This window comes from Corythoichthys intestinalis, chromosome 15, assembly GCF_030265065.1.
Source record: "Corythoichthys intestinalis isolate RoL2023-P3 chromosome 15, ASM3026506v1, whole genome shotgun sequence".
In the NCBI taxonomy this organism is placed as follows: Eukaryota; Metazoa; Chordata; class Actinopteri; order Syngnathiformes; family Syngnathidae; genus Corythoichthys; species Corythoichthys intestinalis.
The window spans coordinates 28,123,118-28,147,165 of record NC_080409.1 but is presented as its reverse complement, the minus strand read 5'-3'; the positions used below and the strand labels follow the sequence as shown (position 1 = coordinate 28,147,165).

General features: G+C 39.5%; 1 protein-coding gene across 1 annotated transcript; it reads left to right on the top strand.

Moving 5' to 3' along the window:
- The first annotated feature begins 4,479 nt into the window (after positions 1-4,479).
- ehd4 (EH-domain containing 4) lies at positions 4,480-23,781 on the top strand. Its single transcript, XM_057859603.1, has 8 exons — positions 4,480-4,799; positions 9,969-10,145; positions 15,195-15,292; positions 18,475-18,641; positions 18,718-18,851; positions 18,916-19,027; positions 20,414-20,578; positions 20,970-23,781. The coding sequence occupies exons 1-8, from the start codon at positions 4,570-4,572 to the stop codon at positions 21,525-21,527; spliced, it is 1,641 nt and encodes a 546-aa protein (XP_057715586.1). The 5' UTR covers positions 4,480-4,569; the 3' UTR covers positions 21,528-23,781.
- Positions 23,782-24,048: the final 267 nt, after the last annotated feature.

The window sequence follows — 24,048 nt, the reverse complement described above, 5'->3', positions numbered from 1 at the left end:
GTTTTTATATACTAATAATTATTACATAAAAATGAGAAAACTTCCTGGTTTTTCCGTGTTATAATTAAAAAGAAATGTATGTAAAAAGAATACATGGAACACGAGAATCTTTAATATTAAGAGGCTCACAACATGATTTAGTTTTAGGTCAATAATGTCTCTACCATTAATCTAATATTAAAAAAGCATCAGTTAATTTGATAATTCATTAGTTGTTGATTATCCAATTCAAGGTGGCAGCCTTTTAACGGCGATAGTTGCTGTCAGCATTACCAGTCCAAATGGATTGGACGTCTATCACTGTCAATGGCACATGAGTTAAAGTTCAAACCACTTTTTTTTTTTTTTTTTTTTTTTAAGATCTTTAGAGTTGGTGGGTATCAAATATTTTCATTCTTCATTGCAACCGCCGTATTTATATATATATATATATATATCTCTTTTTTTTTTTTTTTAATATTTTATTTTATTTTACTGAGCTTGATGCGGCGATCTTTTGAATATCTCCTTCTAATTTTATATTCTTTTTAAAATAGAGGTGACTTGAAATTCCGCTCTGAAACCCCCAATTTGGCCAAATTTCAAAACTGTCCTATATCCATGTGTGATACATCTTTGGAAAGCTTAAAATCTCAGTTTTCTGGGGGAAGAAAATTTTTGGACACGAGGGTATTTAAAAAAAAAAAAAAAAAAAAAGTTTGTTAAACAGCAAAACCCTATCTGGAGGTGAGAGCACGCGAGAGCAGAATTACAGACTCCCTGATTTTAACGAGGTATTATCGCATACTTACCTTGTTTCAATCCAAAAACTCCATGTAGCATGTATCACTGATTGTCAAGACACAGCTGTGAATGGCCACTGCTGGATTTTTAAAAAAAAATATTTTATGGGCGAAACATGGTAATATAAGAAGGATCGCGACTCAGAAATATCAGACATCTAGGAGTGGTTGAGATTTTCTTTTTCATACAGTGGGGCAAATAAGTATTTAGTCAACCACTAATTGTGCAAGTTCTCCCACTTGAAAATATTAGAGAGGCCTGTAATTGTCAACATGGTTAAACCTCAACCATGAGAGACAGAATGTGGAAAAAAAACAGAAAATCACATTGTTTGATTTTTAAATAATTTACTGTATTTGTAAATCATGGTGGAAAATAAGTATTTGGTCAATGCCAAAAGTTTATCTCAATACTTTGTTATGTACCCTTTGTTGGCAATAACGGAGACCAAACGTTTTCTGTAACGCTTCACAAGCTTTTCACACACTTTTGCTGGTATTTTGGCCCATTTCTCCATGCAGATCTCCTCTAGAGCAGTGATGTTTTGGGGCTGTCATTGGGCAACACGGACTTTCAACTCCCTCCGCAGATTTTCTATGGGGTTGAGACCTGGAGACTGGCAAGGTCACTCCAGGACCTTGAAATGCTTCTTACGAAGCCACTCCTTTGTTGCCCTGGCTGTGTGTTTGGGATCATTGTCAAGCTGAAAGACCCAGCCACGTCTCATCTTCAATACCCTTGCTGATGGAAGGAGATTTTCGCTCAAAATCTCTCGATACATGACCCCAATTATTCTTTCCTTTACACAGATCAGTCGTCCTGGTCCCTTTGCAGAAAAACAGCCCCAAAGCATGATGTTTCCACCCCCATGCTTCACAGTGGGTATGGTGCAATTCAGAATTCTTTTTCCTCCAAACAAAATAACCTTTGTTTCTACCAAAAAGTTATATTTTGGTTTCATCTGACCATAACACATTCTTCCAGTCCTCTTCTGGATCATCCGAATGCTCTCTAGCGAACCGCAGACGGGCCTGGACGTGTACTTTCTTCAGCAGGGGGACACCTCTGGCAGTGCAGGATTTGAGTCCCTGGCGGCACATTGTGTTACTGATAGTAGCCTTTGTTACTGTGGTCCCAGCTCTCTGTAGGTCATTCACTAGGTCCCCCCGTGTGGTTCTGGGATTTTTGCTCCCCGTTCTTGTTATCATTTTGCCGCCACGGGTTGAGGAGGGAGTTGAAAGTCCGTGTTGCCCAACGACAGCCCCAAAACATCACTGCTCTAGAGGAGATCTGCATGGAGGAATGGGCCAAAATACCAGCAACAGTGTGTGAAAAGCTTGTGAAGAGTTTCTGAAAACATTTGGCCTCCGTTATTGCCAACAAAGGGTACATAACAAAGTATTGTGATGAACTTTTGGTATAGACTAAATACTTATTTTCCACCATAATTTGAAAATAAATCCTTTAAAAATCAAACAATGTGATTTTCTGGGGGTTTTTCCACATTTTGGCTCTCATGGTTGATGTTTACCCATGTTGACAATTACAGGCCTCTCTAATATTTTCAAGTGGGAGAACTTGCACAATTAGTGGTTGACTAAATACTTATTTGCCCCACTGTATATTTACCCTTTTAAAAGTGTTTTTTTTTTCCCCCAATTTTTCTTTGTTTGGATCGATTATTTATCATCTAACATATTGGGGAAAATGCGACAGTAACAAAAAAAATACAGTTTAGCGATAGTTATGAGGTAGATATCTGTGACTTTTTTTACAGACGCCATTTTTTTCCATTGTGACGTAATTTGTTTAAAAGTTTAGAATATGCGAGTGAATAATTTTTTAAAGTAGTTTTTTTAAGGCAAAATATTAGACATCAATTAATGATTCTAAGCTAGAAATGAGACACATTTTGTATAATAAATATAATTACTTGCCTTGTTTTCATGGCTGGTTTGGGAAAAAAAACGGTTGCGCGACGTCTGTAAACGGGGGTTTCCAGGGTAAAACGGGCAGATTAAAAATAGTTTGGGGGCTTAATGTGCCATGAATCTGCTATGGCAGCATATAGACATATTGTTCTATCAAACCCAACAGTTGTTTTGGCTTAAAATACAGCAGTTTCTTTTAAAGAGGAGTGCAAGAGCAGAAACTTTTTCAGTCTGTCTGTGTTTTCCGCTATATATATATATATATATATATATATATATATATATATATATATATATATATGTGTGTGTGTGTGTGTTTGTGTGTGTGTGTGTATTTAATCACGTGACAATCCTCAAACACAATAAAGCAGGGGTGTCCAAACTTTTTGCAAAGGGGGCCATATTTGGTGTGGTAAAAATGTGGGGGGCCGACCTTGGCTGACGTCCTTTACGTAGAACAATATATTTAAGCAAATTTTAGCAAGCCATTCAGTGTGTCACATTTGCTTTATTATTATTTTTTTAATGGGCTTAGTCAATTAATAATTTCAACAATCTCACAACTAGCCTTTGTGGCGTTCTCTTTCGACTCTCGGGCTCTTGCGAAATACTGCTGCTGTGAAATTAAACTAGTTTGAAGTTGCTTCAATTTCTCGCTGCGTATCTTCCCTGTAATCTTGTTATACATGTCAGCGTGTCTTGTTTGGTAATATCGCCTCACATTGAAATCTTTAAAAACAGCGACTGTCTCTTTGCAAATGAGGCAGACACAGTTGTTGCCTATTATAGTGAAGAAATAGTCCAATTTCCACCTATCTTTTGAAGCGTCGGCCGTCACAGTCAACTTTCTTTTTTTTGTTGATTGTGTGTGACCATTTTAGGAAAATGGAAGTAATGGGTGAAACGGGGTAATGTCGCTTAGCCCTTAAATACCTGCAACATGAAGCAATTATCAGAGAATCCCTAAATTTGAAAAATAAGGTCCTAATGAAACATTTTTTTCAAATTTGTAAAAAGAAAAGTCAAAATGAATATGTGTAATAAGCACTCTAATATCTATAACCCATGCTAAATCATGTTTTTTTTTCTCATGGAACCTGCAGATGCATGTGTTGACTTGCATCCATTATTTAAAAAAAAAAAAAAGAAATGTCAAAATTCTAAATTAGTCTCAAAATCATGAAATTTTAGGTGTATCAAATGTGATACATTTGGCAATAAATGTTTAAAGTGCTAAATGAGGAGCAACATTTCGTGTGTAAGCCACTTCATTCAATTTATGAAGTCTGTGTGCGGGCTAGACGTTATTGATTTTATGACAGAGGCTGGGGGCCGGATGAAATTTGACCACGAGCCGCATTTGGCCCCCGGGCCGACTTTGGACATGCTGCAATAAAGCATAAAGTATGGTACGTATGCAACACTCCTTGCGTAATCGTGTGTCTGTGTCTTCCCGTTTTTGTCCTCTAGGGGACGCCAAGATGTCTTTCAACAAATGGCGACGGTCGTGGATGATGCAAAATTTGCATTGTCAACAACAAAATCCTCAAAACCCACCCCCAGCCCCCATATATATTTATAACACCCCCCTCTCTTTTTTTTTTTTTTTAATAATGGGGGTTGAGAAGGGCCGCCGCCCTTCCGCAGGTAGAGCGTGCGCGGGCACGTCGTGACAGAGGCGGCACTGTTAATGCGCGTCCACAGGTGGTCCAATCAGTCCCAGTTGTCCGCCAGCAGCGTGAAGGTCGAAGAAGAAGGAAGTTGTATCCCGTGGCACGCGGGCTGCTTCTTCCTTTTTTTTTTTTTTTTTTTGTTATTATTCTCTCTTCTTGTGGTCTTCCTGCTTCGTTCGGTGATGTTCAGTTGGGTGAAGCAGGAGCAGGGCGGCCGCAACAAGGAGGGCGAGATGTACCAAACCGTCACCGAGGGTCTGCAGAGCCTCTACAGCAAGAAACTACTGCCACTGGAGGAGACTTACCTCTTCCATGACTTCCACTCGCCTGCCTTAGAGCCGGCCGACTTCCAAAGCAAGCCCATGGTTCTGCTCGTTGGACAGTACTCCACCGGGAAGACCACCTTCATCAGGTAAGGGAAACTGCCAGACTTCGCGGAGAATTTGCTCGGTTTTAAATCGCCCCTTTTCAGCGACGTCAATACTTTGGTAACGGGGGAAAATGCACATCGAGTGTCTAAAAGTGTAATCTTCAATTCGGCGCCTTTGAAAGAAGACCAAACCCGTGTTTTCTATGAATAAATCTCCAAAGTTCACTCCGTTAGCGTCGTGGACTTCCGTAAATTCGTGAAGAAAAAATAGCAATAAATGAACAAGCAGGCTTGCTAATAAAGTTATTAGACACACGCCGCCGTCACCAACGTTAACCAAGTTGTACTAGTCCGAGTTGTAAACTTTAATCAATACCCATTATTCAATGCGTTCTTATTAAATTGGATTTTTCATTCGGCTTTTGTGTGTGCGATGAAGTCACGTGGGTCCACTGACCAGCTTCAGCACCCAGCTGTAAAAACATTTTTTTTTTGAAAGTCAACTTTTTCACATATTTGTTAGCACACGTGCGGGTGCACATGTTGTTTTCGAACACTCATTTTGGACCTCAATGACCTCCTGTTGTCACTTTCTGGTTTTCTGATGACGGACCTCCCTTTGTTGACACCCCCATTGTCTGCACTTCCTTAATGTCATGTGTGCACTTGACACACAAGCACAACCTTTGCTCTGCTAGACTCGCTACAAATTAGGGCTGAACAATACTTATTGGAAAAAACTGACCGGGGAGGGTGGTTGCGATATATATTGCGATATTAAAATTTTCACCAGATGACTGAAGTAGCTCTGCTTGGGAAGACTTTAGTTGATTCCCCATGACCATATACAGTTGTACCTCGACATACGATCGCCTCCACAAACAATCTTTTCGACATCCGACTCAGCATTTGTTTCTACATCCGACGACAGCGCCGCAGTTTGTTTTCCCGCAATAGCAAGACGGACGCACGGTGGATTTTCTTGTGCGCGAAATCAACATGAGTTCCAATAATGTTACTGCAGGTGGCGAAAAAAGGAACAAGGTGAGGCTTAATAGTGAAATGAAGATGGAAATGATAGGAAAAATATGAGGGAGGTGTGCGCGTCCCTGAACTTGCTCGACAATACGGCTGTAGAATGTCTACGACTCGACGGTCCTCCTCTGACCTCCGTTCACCAGTCTTTATAAAAGTTAAGGTGACAATTATTATTGTGGTTAAATCGCCAGCTTCGTCAGGTTTTTAATCATTTATTTCAAAACTTGTGCAACGCAACATACCAACTGTCTGCTGCAGCTGAACATGAAAAGTGAAAATTAAAAAGTCCTCTCTTACTCTGTCAAGTCAGCCACGCAGTGCGTTCAGGTACACTACGCAAAATACAACCGCCGCATTAGAACCTGATTCATTACATTATTACAGCCTACATGTATTATTATTATTATTAGTATTACTATTATTATTATTACAATTAATTATTCATAATTTATTTGTTTTGCTCTGTGTAATTGCTATTTGCAATGGTACCAGCAGCATTTATTAAGGATTTAGTGTAGGTTTTCGGGCTGTGGAACGAATTAATAGAAATATAATGTAATCTTATGGGAAAATCCTACTCGATATACGACCATTTCGACTTACAAACAAGGTCCTGGAACAAATTGACTTGGTATGTAGAGGTACCTGTAATATGGGTTAATCCAGGCTAAGAGGGTTCATCTGTGAATGATGAAGATTGCTGTATATAAAAGGGATCCAGAAGGCCAAGTCTCTAAACACTTACAGCTTTTATAAAGGAAAAACAAAAGTTTGCATGTTCCATAAAAAAGGACCATAGACATCAAATTCATCTCAGCCGGGCATCAAATGTTCATGTTTCAATCCCATTGACGATAATAGAAGTCCAATCCATTTGGATTGGGAGGGCTGACAGCGAGTCAATGAGTTAATTTATGAAGTAACATTAAAGCCATTAGAACAGAAGGTAAGTTGTTGATGTGTTTAGTTTCAGTGTTGTAAGGGGTGGTGAAATCCTCAAGTTACTGTGTGATCAATTTAAAAACAGCTAATATTTATAGCAACTGTGTTTCGTCTGTCTCTGTCAGTCGTAGACAAAGAGTTAACAATAAACTCTCACCTCAGAAACGTTCATGTATACTTGCTGATGCATGTTCATTCACTGCCACCCTTCCCAGTTTAAGTGGATTGGATGTTCATCACCGTCAGTGGTAGTGAATGATTTCATTAATATTATATTGATTAAAATAAGTAAATAAGTCAGAATAATGATAAAACCACACATTAAATGATTTAATAATAATTATAGAAATAAACATAATGTTATTTAATGGCATCCTGTGATGTATAACTCTCATTGGTCAATAATAAAAAAAATTTGAAAGGTAGATATTGCCCCTGTGGAACAAATATTATTCCTACCATACCAATGCAACTAATATAAAAGAATGATTTTTAAACCTTTCAGTGCCATTGAGAATGATAGACTTATAAACTTATCCATTTAAACAGATAGAGGTGGGCAGTGATCGCCCTGGCCAAATAGCTTGGACATAAATGGCAGCTAGGTCTGCTATGGTTAATTGACGAATCAATAAATCGACTACTATTCTGATAGTTGGTTAATCCATTAAATGATCCAACCCCCCCTTTTTTTCCTTCTTCATAGCAAGTATTATCTTATTTACGTTTTTTTTTTAAATTAATTAAATAGGAAAAATGATATTCTTTTGTATTCTATATTTTTTAACTGATTTTTAAAAATTAAATACACAAAAAAAGAAAAACAGTAAAAAGTCTGATTTCTATTGTCCTCAGTGAAACCTTATACTGTATTTGTCATTTATTCAAATGAGGGACTGCATGAATGACCATTTTCATGTTTCTGTGCAATTGACAGCAATAGACATCAAATCCATTTTGACAGGGAAGCACTGAGATTGAACGCTTTCAGGCACTGGGAATAATCACTGTCAGCCTCTCAGTCAATTGGATTTGCCATCTATTGCTGTCAATGGCAGCTAATGTTTCACTGAATACTTAAGGACGTATACTGTATGGAGGACTACTTTTACATTTACTCAGGTTGTATTATTGTAAAGTAACTACTAAGTGTGAACAGAATGTGAAATGTTTTTTTCCGACTAAGGGACGAAATCTTTGTCTTTGTGTATGTGTGCGAGTGCATGTGTGGTAACATTTTTTGGCAGCACACCATCTCCAAATCCAAGCTGCAGAGAAAAATGAGCTGTTCTTGTATTGTGTGTACTTGCACCACTACTGAGGCCCACCCTTTTCTGCTGGAATGCTGTGAATCATGGGAACCAGAAGGATTATGAGGAATCATGCCAAAAGGAAGCTTGCTGAGTCACGTGACCTGCCGACAAGATGGCTACGCGATTGATTAGTCGGTGGTTGACTGCTAATATTCGAACCTTGGAAGTATTGTAGTAAAATAATTTCTTTTCAAATATCTGTTGACTGTGCTGAAATGCTGACTACTGCTGCTAAACGTTTGCGTGTTAGTGGATTTTTCCATAGTATGTTGGCGATTTTATATGTATTGCATTGTACAGTCGAAACTGGTCTTTGTTCAAGATAAATTTTGAAGATCTATGTTTGGTCTCTGACTTGATTCATAAAAGATTATCTTGGCCTTGGTTTTGACTCCCAAAAGTCTTGAACCTCACTAATCTCAGTGATTCTTGTTTTTTGGCAAATCATGGTTAGGTCTCTGTCTTGATTGTCACTCAATCTGTGATTTTTGAGTTTGTGTCAAGTTTTGGTCCTTATTCCATAAAGTCTTGATTCTCACAAAAACTCAGTGGTTCCTAGTTTTGGGCAAGTCTTGGTCGGGTCTTGATCTTGCTTAATCTCTGCGATTCCTGATTTTGTGAAGGTCTCAGTCACTTTTCAGTCTTGCCTTGGTTTTTGTCTTTATGCTATAAAGTCTTGATCTTCACTTAATCTCACTGATTCCTGATTTCGGGCAGATCTTAGTCAAGTCTCTGTCTTGATTTGGTCTTGTCTTCAAAAAAGTCTTGAGTTTCACTTAATCTCTGTGAATTCTTATTTTGGACACGTCTCTTTCAGGCTTTGGTCTTGTTTTGGTCTTGACTCCCAAAAGCCTTGGTCTTCACCTAATTTCTGCAACTTCGGGCAACTCATGTTTTAGTCTTGGTCTCGACTGTAAATTCTCTATCCTTTCTTAACCACTGATTACCGATTTCGGGCAAGTCTCGGTCAGGTCGGTCTTGATCATGCATTATATGAGGCGTGGTAGTCGGAGGCCTTCCATGGCTTAGTTCATCAAAAAAACATCCTGTTTTGAGAAATTTGCCAAGCGACCAAAACGAAATTGAAAAAAGGAAGTGTATGGTGACTTCAGGCCCAATCTGTAAATCTTATGTTACATCACTCTGGGAACGTTTCTGAAGGAAGGTTGACTTTACTTGAAGACAGTCTTGGACGTGTTACCTACCTGATTGTAAACCAGATAAATCCTTCCAGCGATTTTCAAAAGTGATTTAAGTTTCAAAAGTTTTGTTGTCCCATACTAAAATTACATGAGCAATTTGGCAGTGAAATGCTTGTATCTGTCATTCCCAATAACTGCAAAAGGAACACACGACAATCAACATAAAAATAGAAAAAGAATACTAAACTAAAATAGAAATATGAATGTGAATACAGCCTAAATTTTACAGTAAGTACACTATGGTGTGTGTAAAATGAGGCCGTGACAGAAATACAAAAAGTGTATACTGTAAAATGAGGCGGGTTGTGCAAAATGTTCAGGCTATTTGCAATTAAAAGACTTATGGCCTGAGTGATGAAACTGTCTTTGAGCCTGCTGGGGCAGGCACAGATGCTGCGGTACTGACAGTCAGAACGCAGTAGGCAGAACAGTTTGTGTTTGGGGTGATGAGAGTGCCTGATGATCCTGATTGTCCTCTTCCGACATCGCTGGGTGTAGAGCTATGGATGGCAGCATCATCCTAGTGATGATGTACTGTGCAGTCTTCACCACCCTCTGCAGATCTTTCCTTCATGTTGAAATTACACTAACAATGTTTTTTTTTGTACTCAACTGAATTTTCATGCTTTTTTACTGGTCAACTATGTTTTTTTGTTTACACCTATTTGATGTGTGTCAGGAATTGTTTTGCTGAAAGGACGCTCCTTTGTTGGCAGGTATCTTCTGGAACAGGACTTCCCGGGCATGCGGATTGGACCTGAGCCCACGACTGACGGTTTCATTGCCGTGATGTATGGTGACAGCGAAGGGGTCGTTCCTGGTAATGCCCTGGTGGTGGATCCCAAGAAGCCCTTCCGGAAGCTCAATGCCTTCGGAAATTCATTCCTCAACAGGTAAGCAACCAGTCAAGCATTTGCAACAGTACAAAGAGGCACTGGAGTGCTGCCCATGTGAGAGTGAATCTGAGAACTGATAGCGTAACAAAATAGTTCATTTATTGGTGTAGTTTAAATTTTATCAGTCAGTGCTACAGTACAGATTGTGAAGGCAGATTAGATGGACATGGTGACAAATAGAGGCTAAAATCTGATGGACATGAAAGTAATAATATAGTTGGGAAAACTTTCTGGAACAAGTATTTAAGTTTTAAAAGTAGTTGAGTTCATGTGACAGTCACAGTCCAGCTGGGAGGGACTTTTGGGCCCTGACTGCACACCAAAAGATCCCATCATGATTCAACTAATAGATTATCAAATACTGTAAATGACAAATATTTTCATAGTAATCATTTAGCGATGTTGTTGTCCTAAATAATTTCCAGTTGCTCATTTTGAACCTCTAAACCGACTGACCTCAGGAACACAGATTCCCTTCCCCTTTTTCACTCAAAACTCACCTGTTTAGACTAGCCTATCCACAATAATCAATAAGTTCTGTTTTTTTTAACTGCCCATATATCTCTTTTAGTATTTTAAATTTCCTTAAACGTTCTATACTTTCATTTTCTCACTTTTAATATGTTTAAATGTTTTAAATGATTGTAAGGCGACCTTGAGTGCCAGAAAGGCGCCTTCAAATAAAATGTATTATTATTATTAAACTGTAAATCCCCTGTTGTTTATTTTTTGGGGGGTATTTCTTAAACAGTGTATTTATTATAAAATGTATTGGAAAAAAAAAAGGAAATATACAGTAATTACCAACAAAATAATTTTGTGATAGCCTTGTTGTACACAAAGGATGTGGCATCATCACTATGCATCCTCACCTTTCACCGTGCACATTCCGGCATTTTAAATTTAGCTGACAGCTCAGGTCTGAACTGCATTTCCTACATCCAGAAATATTTGTTCCGGGAAGTAAGGCGTTTCTTCGCCCATCTTGTACCACAGAGCCCCCCCCCCCCCCCCTCCCGTTACACTCCACCTATTGTAGCGATTGTTTCTGGGGGAAGCGTTTGTGCGTCACATGCTGCGGGATCAAACTCATGTTTTTTCCCGCCTGCCAGCCTGCCACTCGACCGCCACGCGATTTATGGTCACCGCGTGAGTTGAGCAGGAGTTCACAATGTTTAGCTTTGTCTTCTTCTGTCAAACCCTCAAGTGCTCTCCCTAAAGGTATGAAAGTTCCCTCAATAGAAATGGAAACAACTAATCGCTAACTAAATGCTAAAAATTGTGTTCCATAACACATTCCAGGGAAACTGTGTTTTTGGTACAGTAAAAAAAAAAAAAAAGTAACCTCATAACCACCTGGCCTCCACAAAGGTGAACATCACATTTTGGGTCATGTAGGGCACAATATTAACATTTGGTATGAGTGGACGACATTTATTATATTATATGTATAGATTTTTTAATTGTATTTTTTTTTTTAATATATATATGTATATGAGTGTGTGTATGTATGTACAACCCCTAGCAAAAAGTATGGAATCACCAGTCTCGGACGAGCACTCACTCAGAAATTTTATTATGTAGAACAAACTCGGATAAAAAGCTTGAAAAAAAATGAATGAGTTCAAAAGTGCAACTCCTTGGCATTCAGAAACACTAAAAGAAATGAATAAAAAACACTAGCCACGGTTACATGCTGACTTTTATTCATACCGATTCAAATCATTCCGAATGGAAATTTCACATCAGCTGTTTACATGTCACTTCATCTATTCCGATCCAGCGTTTACATGTGACTGCCTTTATTCCGAAAGGACGTTTGACAACTGCCGTCTGACATGCGCAGATGAATCAAAACAAAGCGTCACGTTGCAAAACATGGAGATCGATCGTCAGATCAGCTGCTGTTTTAACTTTTCGAGTGGAAACAAAACTTCAGAATGATACGCCGTTCATTTAAAAAGTTGTGTGGGTGCGCTGTGCGTGTGCTTGGAAGCCATGTTGCAAGTGACGTTACTTACGTCACCGAGTGACGTCACCACGTCAGTACGGAGCATGCGCAGAAAGAACGCAACCAGACACCATTCCGCTTCCCTGTTTACATGATATAATTTTACTTCTAATCGGTTTGGGAAAAGGAATATTCCACCCCTTTGAATCGGAATGAAATTCCATTCGGTTTGGGCCTGTTCATTCTGAACGAGGTGTTTATATGGAACACATTTATTCGGTTTGAACAAATATTTCGATTGTAATTGGAATATTTGGCTCCATGTAAACGTGGCAACTGTGGTGGTCAGTAAATGTTACTTGTATAGAGCAAGTGCAGGGAAATAAATATAGAATCACTCAATTTTGAAGAAAAAAAATATGGAAACACTCCATTTTGAGTAGAAAATACAGACACACCCAGTCATTTTCCTTTCTTTAATTGGGCCCCTGCCTCAGATTAGATCTGCTCGTTAGTCAGCAGTTATCACACCTCGGAGGGCTGCTGGACCAAGTGGATTCACAAGAATCTTTGCTCCAACAAGAGTGATGTCTCTTGAGACCAAGGAGAGGATTATCAAACTTCTTGAAGAAGGTAACACTACACATATGGTTGCCCAAAGGTGTGGGCTGTTCACAGTCAGCTGTATCAAAAATCTGGACCAAGTACGAACAGCATGGCAAGGTTGTTAAAGTTAAGCATACTGGTAGACCGAGGAAGACATCCAAACGTCATGACAAACAACTAGAGGCCATATGTCTTGAAAACAGATGATGTACAACAAGACAAATGAAGAAATTGGAGGAAGCTGGAGTCAAGGTATGTGACAGGACTGTGCAAAATCGTCGAAAGGAAATGGGATTTTCATACAGGAAAGCTAAAAGGAAACCATCATTGACACTTAAACAGAAAAGAACAAGACTGCAATTGGCTAAGAAGAGGCAATCATGGACTGTGAATGACTGGATGAAGGTTATTTTCAGTGATGAGTCAAGAATCTTCATTGGACAAGGTGACGATGCTGGAACTTTTGTTAAGTCCCGTTCCAGTGAGATTTACAAAGATGACTGCCTAAAAAAACATCAAAATTCCCTCATTCCTTGATGATATGGGGCTGCATGTCAGGCAAAGGCACTGGGGAGATGACTGTGATTAAATCTTCAATAAATGCACAAGTTTGCATTGAAATTTTAGAGAGCTTTCTTATCCCTTCAATAGAAAATGTGCTTGGGGATAATGAAATCATTTTCCAAGATGACAATGCATCATGCTACAGAGCTAAAACTGTTAAAGCATTCCTTGAAGAAAGACTCATCCAGTCAATGTGGGATAATGAAATCATTTTCCAAGATGACAATGCATCATGCTACAGAGCTAAAACTGTTAAAGCATTCCTTGAAGAAAGACTCATCCAGTCAATGTCGTGGCCTTCATATAGCCCAGATCTCAACCCTATTGAAAACCTGTGGTGGAAATTGAAAAAAATTTCCTCAGCAAGGCTCCACCCAGCAACGATGATCTGGCAACTGCAATCAAAGAGAGTTGGCACCAAACTGATGAAGAATGTTTGTCACTCATCAAGTCCATGCCTCAGAGACTGCAAGCTGTCATAAAAGCCAGAGGTGGTGCAACTAAATACTAGAGATGTGTTTTGATTGTTATTTCTTTGTTTGTTTCTCATGATTCCATATATTTTTTCCTGAGAATAGAGTGATTCTATATTGATTTCCCTGCACTTGCTCTATAAAAGTAACATTTACTGACCACTACAATGTTTTTAATCATTTCTTATAGTGTTTCCGAATGCTAAAGAGTTGCAGTTTTGAACTAATTCATTATTTTTTTCAAGCTTTTTATCTGAGCTTCGTCTACATAATAAAATGAGTGAGTGCTCGTCCGAGACTGGTAATTCCACACTTTTTGCTAGGGATTGTATTTTTTATGACTATATACATTTATCAATGAATAAAATGTTAATAAAACCAAGGCAATAAGATTTAAATTATTATGTAAATACAGTTAATTATAGCTCCCAATAATACTAAAGTTGAGTTTTTGTTAATTTCATAATATTTAACTCTTTTGACCATTGACAATGATAAATGTCCAATTCATTTAAAGTGGGAGGACTGGCTGTGAAAGCTCATCTTTCAGTGCCACTGACAGTGCTATACGTCTAATCCATTTTGACTGGGAGGAGTAGGAGCAATCATTCACTGCCAACCCTCCCAGTAAAAATTGGACGTCCTGTGCTTATAAATGAGTGGGCAAACAGTGTAACTACACACAACGCTGTCTCTTGTGCCAAAACAAACAGCACATGAACGTGAGCTGCCATGTTAAAAAGTCTCCCTAGTTTTAGTTAGTGTAGCTTTCACTTCAGAAGCTGTGATTATGGCATTTTTATGAAGAAACAGTGAGATTGTTTTAAAATCAAAATACCACAATGGTAACCTAGTTCCTAAGAAATGAAAAGGACTCCACTACTGTAATTTTACAGGTAAGGGAGGAAAATCTTGGTGTCTTTTTACAATTGCATAGGTATTCCATCCAAAACAATGCATCAGGCAACACCCAGTTTTTTTCAGCAATTCTGGTTGTGACATCTCAACCATAACTGATGATCCTGCTCAGCTTTCTCGTGCTGCAATAGCTAGTACGTGTTGATAAAATGACAGAATGGTCACACAGTAACCACAGAATACAAAGCCTATGGATGGCATGCTAGCAGACTGCAAAATTGTGCAGCTCATTGAGGTTGAGACATCAACTTCTGCTAGGAGATTTTTTTTAGTGGGAGGTGTGAAGGCAGCAAAGAAAGGAAGACTTATTCAGATCTACCTTCATTATTAAGACTGTTCTAATGGATTCCATTTTTTTGGATGAATTTGTGTCAAAAATGTTGTCTATTATTTTAAAGTCAATTACTGTAGTATTTCATAGCACGTTTAGTGTCAACACTAAGAAAGCCCCACAGATTACTCCGATTTCACGAAGTTGTACAACTGTTGGATGAGCCGATAACAAACTCGCCGTTGATTTGTATGTGTGTTTAGGTTTATCTGCTCGCAGATGCCCAATCAGGTTCTTCAGAGCATCAGCATCATCGACACGCCCGGAATTCTCTCCGGAGAGAAGCAGCGCATCAGCAGAGGTATGTGGAATTTTTCTATTTTGCTTCATTTATTTCATTAGTATTTATTCGTATTTATTTTATGCATCATTGTTGATGTAATTTATTTTATCATTAAAAAAATATATATTTTAACTTTATTTGACATGCAGTATATAATTTGCTATAATATATAAATATAATATACCCTGTTTTTTGTTTTGTTTTGTTTTTTTACTGGTATGCTTACACATACAGTGGGGCAAATAAGTATTTAGTCAACCACCAATTGTGCAAGTTCTCCTACTTGAAAAGATTAGAGAGGCCTGTAATTGTCAACATGGGTAAACCTCAACCATGAGAGACAGAATGTGGAGAAAAAAAGAAAATCACATTGTTTGAGTTTTAAAGGATTTATTTCCAAATTAGAGTGGAAAATAAGTATTTGGTCACCTACAAACAAGCAAGATTTCTGTCTGTCAAAGAGGTCTAACGTCAAGTTAGTCAAGTCAAGTTCAAGTTTATTAACGAGGTCTAACGAGGCTCCACTCGTTACCTGTATTAATGGAACCTGTTTTAACTCATTATCGGTATAAAAGACACCTGTCCACAATCTCAGTCAGTCACACTCCTAACTCCACTATGGCGAACACCAAAGAGCTGTCGAAGGACACCAGAGACAAAATTGTGCACCTGCACCAGGCTGGGAAGACTGAATCTGCAATAGGTAAAACGCTTGGTGGAAAGAAATCAACTGTGGGAGCAATTATTAGAAAATGGAAGACATCCAAGACCACTGATATTCTCCGTCGATCTGGGGCTCCATGCAAGATCTCACCCCGTGGCGTCAAAATGATAACAAGAACGGTGAGCAAAAATCCCAGAATCACACGGGGGACCTAGTGAATGACCTACGCAGAGCTGGGACCACAGTAACAAAGGCTACTATCAGTAACACAATGCGCCACCAGGGACTCAAATCCTGCACTGCCAGACGTGTCCCCCTGCTGAAGCCAGTACACGTCCAGGCCCGTCTGCGGTTCGCTAGAGAGCATTTGGATAATCCAGGAGAGGACTGGGAGAATGTGTTATGGTCAGATGAAACCAAAATAGAACTTTTTGGTAGAAAAACACAGGTTCTCGTGTTTGGAGGAAAAGAATACTGAGTTGCATCTGAAGAACACCATACCCACTATGAAACATGGGGGTGGAAACATCATGGTTCGTGGCTGTTTTTCTGCAAAGGGACCAGGACGACTGATCTGTGTAAAGGAAAGAATGAATGGGGCCATGTATAGAGATATTTTGAGTGAAAATCTCCTTCCATCAGCAAGGGCATTGAAGATGAGACGTGGCTGGGTCTTTCGGCATGACAATGATCCCAAACACACAGCCAGGGCAACAAAGGAGTGGCTTCATAAGAAGCATTTTAAGGTCCTGGAGTGGCCTAGCCAGTCTCCAGATCTCAACCCCATAGAAAATCTGTGGAGGGAGTTGAATGTCCGTGTTGCTCAACGACAGCCCCAAAACATCACTGCTCAAGAGGAGATCTGCATGGAGGAATGGGCCAAAATACCAGCAACAGTGTGTGAAAAGCTTGTGAAGAGTTACAGAAAACGTTTGGCCTCCGTTATTGCCAACAAAGGGTACATAACAGAGCATTGAGATGAACTTTTGGTATAGACCAAATACTTATTTTCCACCATGATTTGCAAATAAATTCTTTAAAAATCAAACAATGTGATTTTCTGGGTATTTTTTTTCTCCACATTCTGTCTCTAATGGTTGAGGTTTACCCATGTTGACAATTACAGGCCTCTCTAATATTTTCAAGAGGGAGAACTTGCACAATTAGTGGTTGACTAAATACTTATTTGCCCCACTGTATACACATCGGTCTCTTCGTTACCTTTTACACAATGCATGAAAGCGGCTGTTGTGTCAAAACGGAGTGGCTTTTTGGTGCTATGTGGCCTGATGACATCATCAGTTAAAAGCTTCAGCAGGACGGGTGGAGTCATGGGGGCGGGGCATTCCAGCCATCTGGAAACATTTAGTTGGCTGTAAACTGACTTAGAGAGGAACACGAATGTAGTCGAGCATCACGATTACGAAGTCAAGCTGAGTGATGACATCACAAAATCAAGCAAGTGACATTTGATCCATATCTCTCAATTCGCGAGCTCCACCTCCACGTCCTGATAGGCACCAGGATGTATTTTTGCAGCGACAAACAATGAATGAAAGTGCGTGTGTTTTCTTGAGTCAACACGCGTTGATGTTTGCCGCGTGATTTTGTGTCACCGTCGCTTGAAAGAGGAAGCAGGATTGTTGGACCGAAGGCATTTCCTTTAAAAGAGGAAGTGGAAACTGTGAAGTCATCAACCGGCTTTCTGTAATAAACACATGAAGACACTAAAGAAACCCGACACTAGAGAGCGTTGTCTTTTGTCACACGTTCTTAATTTATTGATGAAGAAGAGACAACTTTAGGATCATTTGGCAGTTAACTCATTTCAGCTGCAACTGACGGCGATAGACGTCCAATATATTTCAGCTAGGAACTTTCATAGTCTTTCATTGGCAACCATTTTCAGTGTGACAAACTCTAAATTGACAGCCATTTTGGAACCTAATCATTGTTTTTCACACAGAATTTGGGGTGTTATTACACGTATATAACTCAGAATGAACCAAATGAAAAGAATTTTTTTCTTCAACAGGAAAAAAGGTTGATTCTACCTCTAGTAGGACACCGACACAAATTTGACAAAAATCAGCCAGGTCCCCCTCCACCCCCCCTCCAACACCTGCTATGCACACTCATGCATTCAACGTCACAGATAACTACAGTGTTTTTGCTTTTTTTATGGCCCGATTTCAATTTTTCAGTGTTTTTTTTAAAAACTTAATTTCGTGTAATAAACCCCCCCCCCCCCCCCCCCCCCCCCCCCCCCGTAAATGACACCATTTTTTTGCTAGCGCAGTAAATGTCATTTTGTTTGTGTGTATAGCTCAACTGGAGGTTAGTAAATGTCTTGAAAAGCATAAAACGTGACTTTTTGGAGGAACTGTTTGCTTGTTAAGCTCCATTTTGATGAATCAAACCTTATTAAATTTACATTAATCTTGGTGTGCACTGCACCGTAACCCCCAAATTTGTAACATTTTGCTTCCTGGAAGTACAGTAGCAAGAAATTAATTTATTTACTGTGTGTGCGTAGGTTACGACTTTGCTGAGGTTCTGCGTTGGTTTGGCGAGCGCGTGGACAGAATCATCCTGTTGTTTGACGCACACAAGTTGGACATCTCTGACGAGTTCTCCGAGGCTATTCGAGCCCTCAAAGGACAAGACGATAAGATTAGGGTGGTCCTCAACAAGGCAGATCAGGTCAGCAGTCTACCACTTTTCTCTTAACTAATAAACCTTCACTTTTCATTTCTCAACCAGTTCTGTTTTGTTGCAGGTGGACACACAGCAGCTAATGCGCGTGTATGGGGCCCTCATGTGGTCGCTGGGCAAAGTGATCAACACGCCCGAAGTGGTGCGAGTTTATCTGGGTTCCTTTTGGGCCAAACCTCTGCAGAACACAGAGAACAGGTTCGGTGGAAATTAGCTGTCACGCGATCGGTCGGAATCGTCATGCTGTCTCTTTGGCTTTCAGGCGTCTCTTTGAGGCTGAGTCTCAGGATCTCTTCCGGGACATCCAAAGTCTTCCCAGGAACGCAGCGCTTCGGAAACTCAATGACCTCATCAAGCGGGCCAGGCTGGCTAAGGTGAGATGGGCTGTGGCACGGGGATTGACCACAAGTCTTTACCATGAAGTTCATTCCCAGTTTATTATTTGATGTTTACTGTAAAGTCTTGACAATCACCATGAATTCATCACTGTAAAGTGCTCCTGACTATAAACCGCACCACACAAATTTAAGAAAAAACACACTTATAAGCCGCAGGTTTACACATTGTATTATAGGACGTTTACAAAGAAAGATGCAGCATAGAAAGATTTGATGGATTAAAAATCACTCCAGCAAAGTTACCATCATCAACATGTTCTCCTCATTCACATGAAGCTGTGTCAACAAGTCCCACTAGTATGTTTAGTTTGAAACCACAAAAACTTCACTTTAAAAAGCAGTTGGCTAGTACTACTAGGGGCCAAGAAAACCAAATCCTTGACTACTTTCAACGTGCAGCAGACAAAGTCCTCTTCAAAGCCAAGCTGGAACTCTGGGATAACTATGTCAGTGCTAGCTCTAGCAACACACCTTGGTTGTAGCACACTGTGGAGTTACATTGTTTGTAGATAAATTTATAAAATCCTTAACTAAGTCGGCTAGAAGCGTGCTAGCATAGCAGCCTCTTCGTACCATACTGTGCATAATCTTTTGTCAAACCACCCATGGTTAGCCCTAAATCTGTCCTGTAGTGGCACCAATAGTCTTGTATTGGTGTGTAACTGGAAATAATATGCCTTTTTACAAATGTAGGCTTGGGCATGCTAACACTAGGAAATAAAGCTAAAGGTTTGTTACCATGATGTGCTGCTACACTGGGAAACTGATTGTTGTTGGTTAATGGAAAAATTGCGCTAAAGGGTTCAAAGAGGAAAAAAAGTAGTGGTTTATACTACAGAAAATATGGTTAACACAAAATGAAGTTAACTCGTCTGACATTGACGGTGATAGGCCAATCGTTGCAGCCTTCCCAGTCCAACTTGATTAAGCGTCTATCGCCATCAATGGCACTAAAACATGAATTCACTGCCAGGCCTCCCAGTTGAACTTGAGTGGAATGAAGCGCCTAACTCATCCACTAAATGTTTCTGGAATGCACACTATGTGCCATTCCATGATGGGGACGGGCGGCCCAATCGCTGGTACATGAGATATTCTTGTGAAGACAAACTGCAGGCAAGCGAACACGTTATCAGCTCGTTCCTGCTTTTCGTCTCCTGTCGGGAGAATGGCTGACGCAATTAGCTGCTGCCGTTTCTATTTGCGTCGTGATGGATGGAGCGCTTTCTCCTTCCTTCCCACGATGCACCGGGAGGACATTCCTTCCTGCCTCAGGTTAATCCTGGGTCGGCGCCGCCCGGTCGCCACCACCTCCTCCTCCTTGCGTGGAGATAAACTTTGTCCCGCCTTTCTTACCGCTAGGTGCATGCGTACATCATCAGCTACCTGAAGAAGGAGATGCCGTCACTGTTTGGTCGGGAGAAGAAGAAGGAGGAGCTTATCATGAGGCTGCCGGAGATTTACGCTATCCTGCAAAGAGAGCACCATATCAGTCCAGGAGATTTCCCCAATGTCACCAAAATGCAGGTATATGAATAGAAAAAATGATCAATAATTGACAACAACTCCCCAAAATTCTTGAATAAGAGCTGATGGGTCATAACTGAGTGATTTCCACATGTTCCTACCAAAATAAAAGAAAAAAACATAAAGAAAAAAAATGTTTTAGATATTTTTTATAATATAGCAGGAAAAATAAATCTGAAGGTCCCTGTTTGAATCCACTGCAGAAAAATATATCAATTTGGTCAACTGGATATAGTTTGGGAATTCATAATTTTAATGCAAGTCCTAGCCATAAAAAAATGTACAAAAATAATGTATTTTTTGAAACAATTAAATTTCATATTAAAAAAATAATCCTACAGTACAGTAAAAAAATGGTACAACCCAGTCCGAATTTTTTTTCTCCACCCAGGACATGCTCCAGCATTACGACTTCAGCAAGTTCCCGTCTCTGAAGATGAAACTAATTGAGTCCGTGGACAAAATGCTGGCATCCAAGATCGCCGGTCTGATGGCGATGATCCGCGAGGAGGAGTCCAAGGCGCCACCGGCCATGGTGTCAGGTGGTGCCTTCGAGGGCTCCCAGGACGGGCCATTTGGCCGCGGTTACGGTGAGGGCATCAGCGCCGGTGCCGACGCAGATGACTGGATCGTGAGCCGGGACAAGCATCGCTATGATGAGATCTTCTACACGCTCATGCCAGTCAATGGCAAGATCAGCGGCGTCAATGCTAAGAAGGAGATGATGAACTCACGGCTTCCCAATACCGTGCTAGGAAAGATCTGGAAGCTGGCTGACTGTGACCAGGACGGCAGCCTAGACGACGAGGAGTTCGCGCTGGCTCAACATCTTATCAAAGTTAAGCTGGAAGGTTATGAGCTACCTACCGAGCTGCCACCACACCTGGTACCCCCTGCCCACCGCAAGCACTGCGAAGCCGAGGCACTCTACAACCATGCCGAAGACTAAAAAAAAAAATTTAATCTAGCTCGCCTCCTTTAATTGGCTATGGAAGCATATTGCTGCCCCCCCCACACCTAAAAAAGACCAGTATGACATTTTTACATTATATTTAGCACTTTGTTACATACCATATTTTTCAGAATTTAAGGCACACTTGAAATCCTTTATTTTTCAAAAAATTGATTGTGCGCCTTATAATCCAGTGTGCTTTAGTATGGATTCTGATTGTGCCTAATAACCTCTTAAATCTATTATAACTATATTGCACTATTTTAGTAAAGCGCTCAATACACCCATTCATCATGGTAAAATGGACTTAGTGCTTTTCTCGAAGCGCTTTCACGCCAAAGCTTTATTTACCTACTGATAACGCAAAATGAGGGTCAACGTGGGGTTCAGTATCTTGCTCAAGGATGCTTGGACAAGGTCATCAGGGCAGGGATTGGAATCCACAACCTCTGAGTTGGGGATCGACTACACTACAACTGAACCAGGCCGCCCCATTAATTTATCAAGCCCATAAACCAATAATTACAATGTTAAAAGATAGCAAATGTAGTACATCAGTGCACTTAATGCACCTTATCAGGTGCGCTTTCTGTATGAAAATAAATGATAAATTGATGGTACGCCTTATAGTCTGAAAAATACAGTATTATTATTATATAAAAACGTGATCATTTTGTAAAGCAGAAGCATAGCTAATAGCTAACGCTTTTGAAATAATTCTTTAGGTTCTATTTAGGGCTGTCCCAAACAATTATTTTTCTCCTGATTTATCGACGATCGTTAATATTGATCTAATGATTTTTTTAATTTATTTTTTTTACCTGCCATTATTTTGGAGGGTTCACTATTATTAATTCACAAGAACTTTTATAAACACTTATTTTAATTATTTGCTTATTAATAAGTAGCAGATAACGGCAACTTCAACGACAGTAAAGTTGCGTTTTTAGATGCCCGATATCTAACATCTATGAAGCGGACCACATTGTACTGTCAGCACATGATATGACAGTTGCACATCAAATTTCATTTTTAATTTTAATAATCAATTTAATTAAAATTTGTTTAAACGTTTTTCTAATAGATGGACTTATGATCCTCCAGCATTTTGCTTTCTGTCGTTTTCCAGCAGTACACTTGGTTGACGATGCTTCAGGCATTTGTTCATTGCTGATGTCCTACTATGCAGGGATGGAGCATGGTGGACCTGGCAGAGTCTTAGAGGCCTGGGTGGGCGAGGAGAGGAACTAGATAGCATACCTGATGTTGCGCTGGGTTTCATTCGTGGGTGTAAGCAGGCGGTCATATCGCAACTGGTATCAAACTCTCCGCTAGCACCACCCCAATACAGTTTTAAAAAAATGTATCTAGATAGACATATAGTATATATATATATATGATATGTACTTTAATGCTTAGTTTTTCACATGGCAATATTTCAGTTATTGAGCACACTACCTATATCCTACTACCTAAAAAGGATGTGACCATAAAATCAAATAGGACTTGTGTCCAAATATTCTTGATTGATTTCACATTAATACATGATAGTTATCAGGTTTTATAAGATAAAACATTTTTACGCATCATGTTTTACATGTTATCACCTTTTATGTGATACTTGTATGCAAAAACTTCATTTTAAAACATGATTTCAACTTTTTTGGGTGTGTGTGGCAATAATATGCTTCCATAATTTGCAACTCTTTCCATGGAGAAAGTTTTGGAATTAACCTGTTCTTTGGGATTCACAGAAAAACATGCTTATTCGCCGTTTTTTCTGCGCTTGGACCAAAGCCATCTCTCTCCAAATATTCTTCTTGCTCTTTTTTCATGTTGCTCATATTCTTCATTTTGTTTTTTTGTTGTTCTGGTTCTTGCTCTTCATTTTTTTTTTTTATCCAGATGTTCATTTCATCTTGGTCCCCCCCCCCCCCCCCCCCCCCATGTTTTTCTGTTTTTTGCTCTCAATCTTCGTTTTCTATGTTCGTTTTTTTCTTCTTTTCCTGTCTTGTTGCTCTTCATGTTTATGTACTCATGTAAGTTTCTTGTTATTGTTCTTCGTCCTTATTTTCCCTTCTTGTTCTCTAAATTCCTCCAAATTTTCTTCTCATGGAAAAACCACCAAAATGTCTTTATAGGACAGGAAGTGCATTCAGTACATTCGTGCCTTCTGCCTATGCCTGTCTTTTCACAATAAAAGCTTTGACAAAGAGATTAAATAGCGTTAAATAAAAAAATCATATTTGTACTCCTCTCCTTTCTTGATTGCTCATGATCAGTATTGAACCAAATAGTCTGCATGATTTTCATGTAATCTATCCTTTATTTAGCGTTTATATTGTCTGCACTTTGTTTTAGTCCAATCAGATTTCAGAATGTTAATATGTTAATATGTCAACCTAATCGTCACAAACCTTTGTTAATATTAGCAATGGTACTGATTCTTTAACCAATTAAATTTGTCCTCATAAGGACTGAGCGCTTGCTGACATATTTGTCTTTTATGTTGATCAGA

Bases quoted from the DNA above. Each gene is read 5' to 3' on its own strand.
- ehd4 (XM_057859603.1), top strand. From the start codon at position 4,570: ATGTTCAGTTGGGTGAAGCAGGAGCAGGGCGGCCGCAACAAGGAGGGC. The intron at 18,852-18,915 runs GTTCGGTGGAAA...TTTGGCTTTCAG, and splicing joins CTGCAGAACACAGAGAACAG to GCGTCTCTTTGAGGCTGAGT. The intron at 20,579-20,969 runs GTATATGAATAG...TTCTCCACCCAG, and splicing joins CCAATGTCACCAAAATGCAG to GACATGCTCCAGCATTACGA.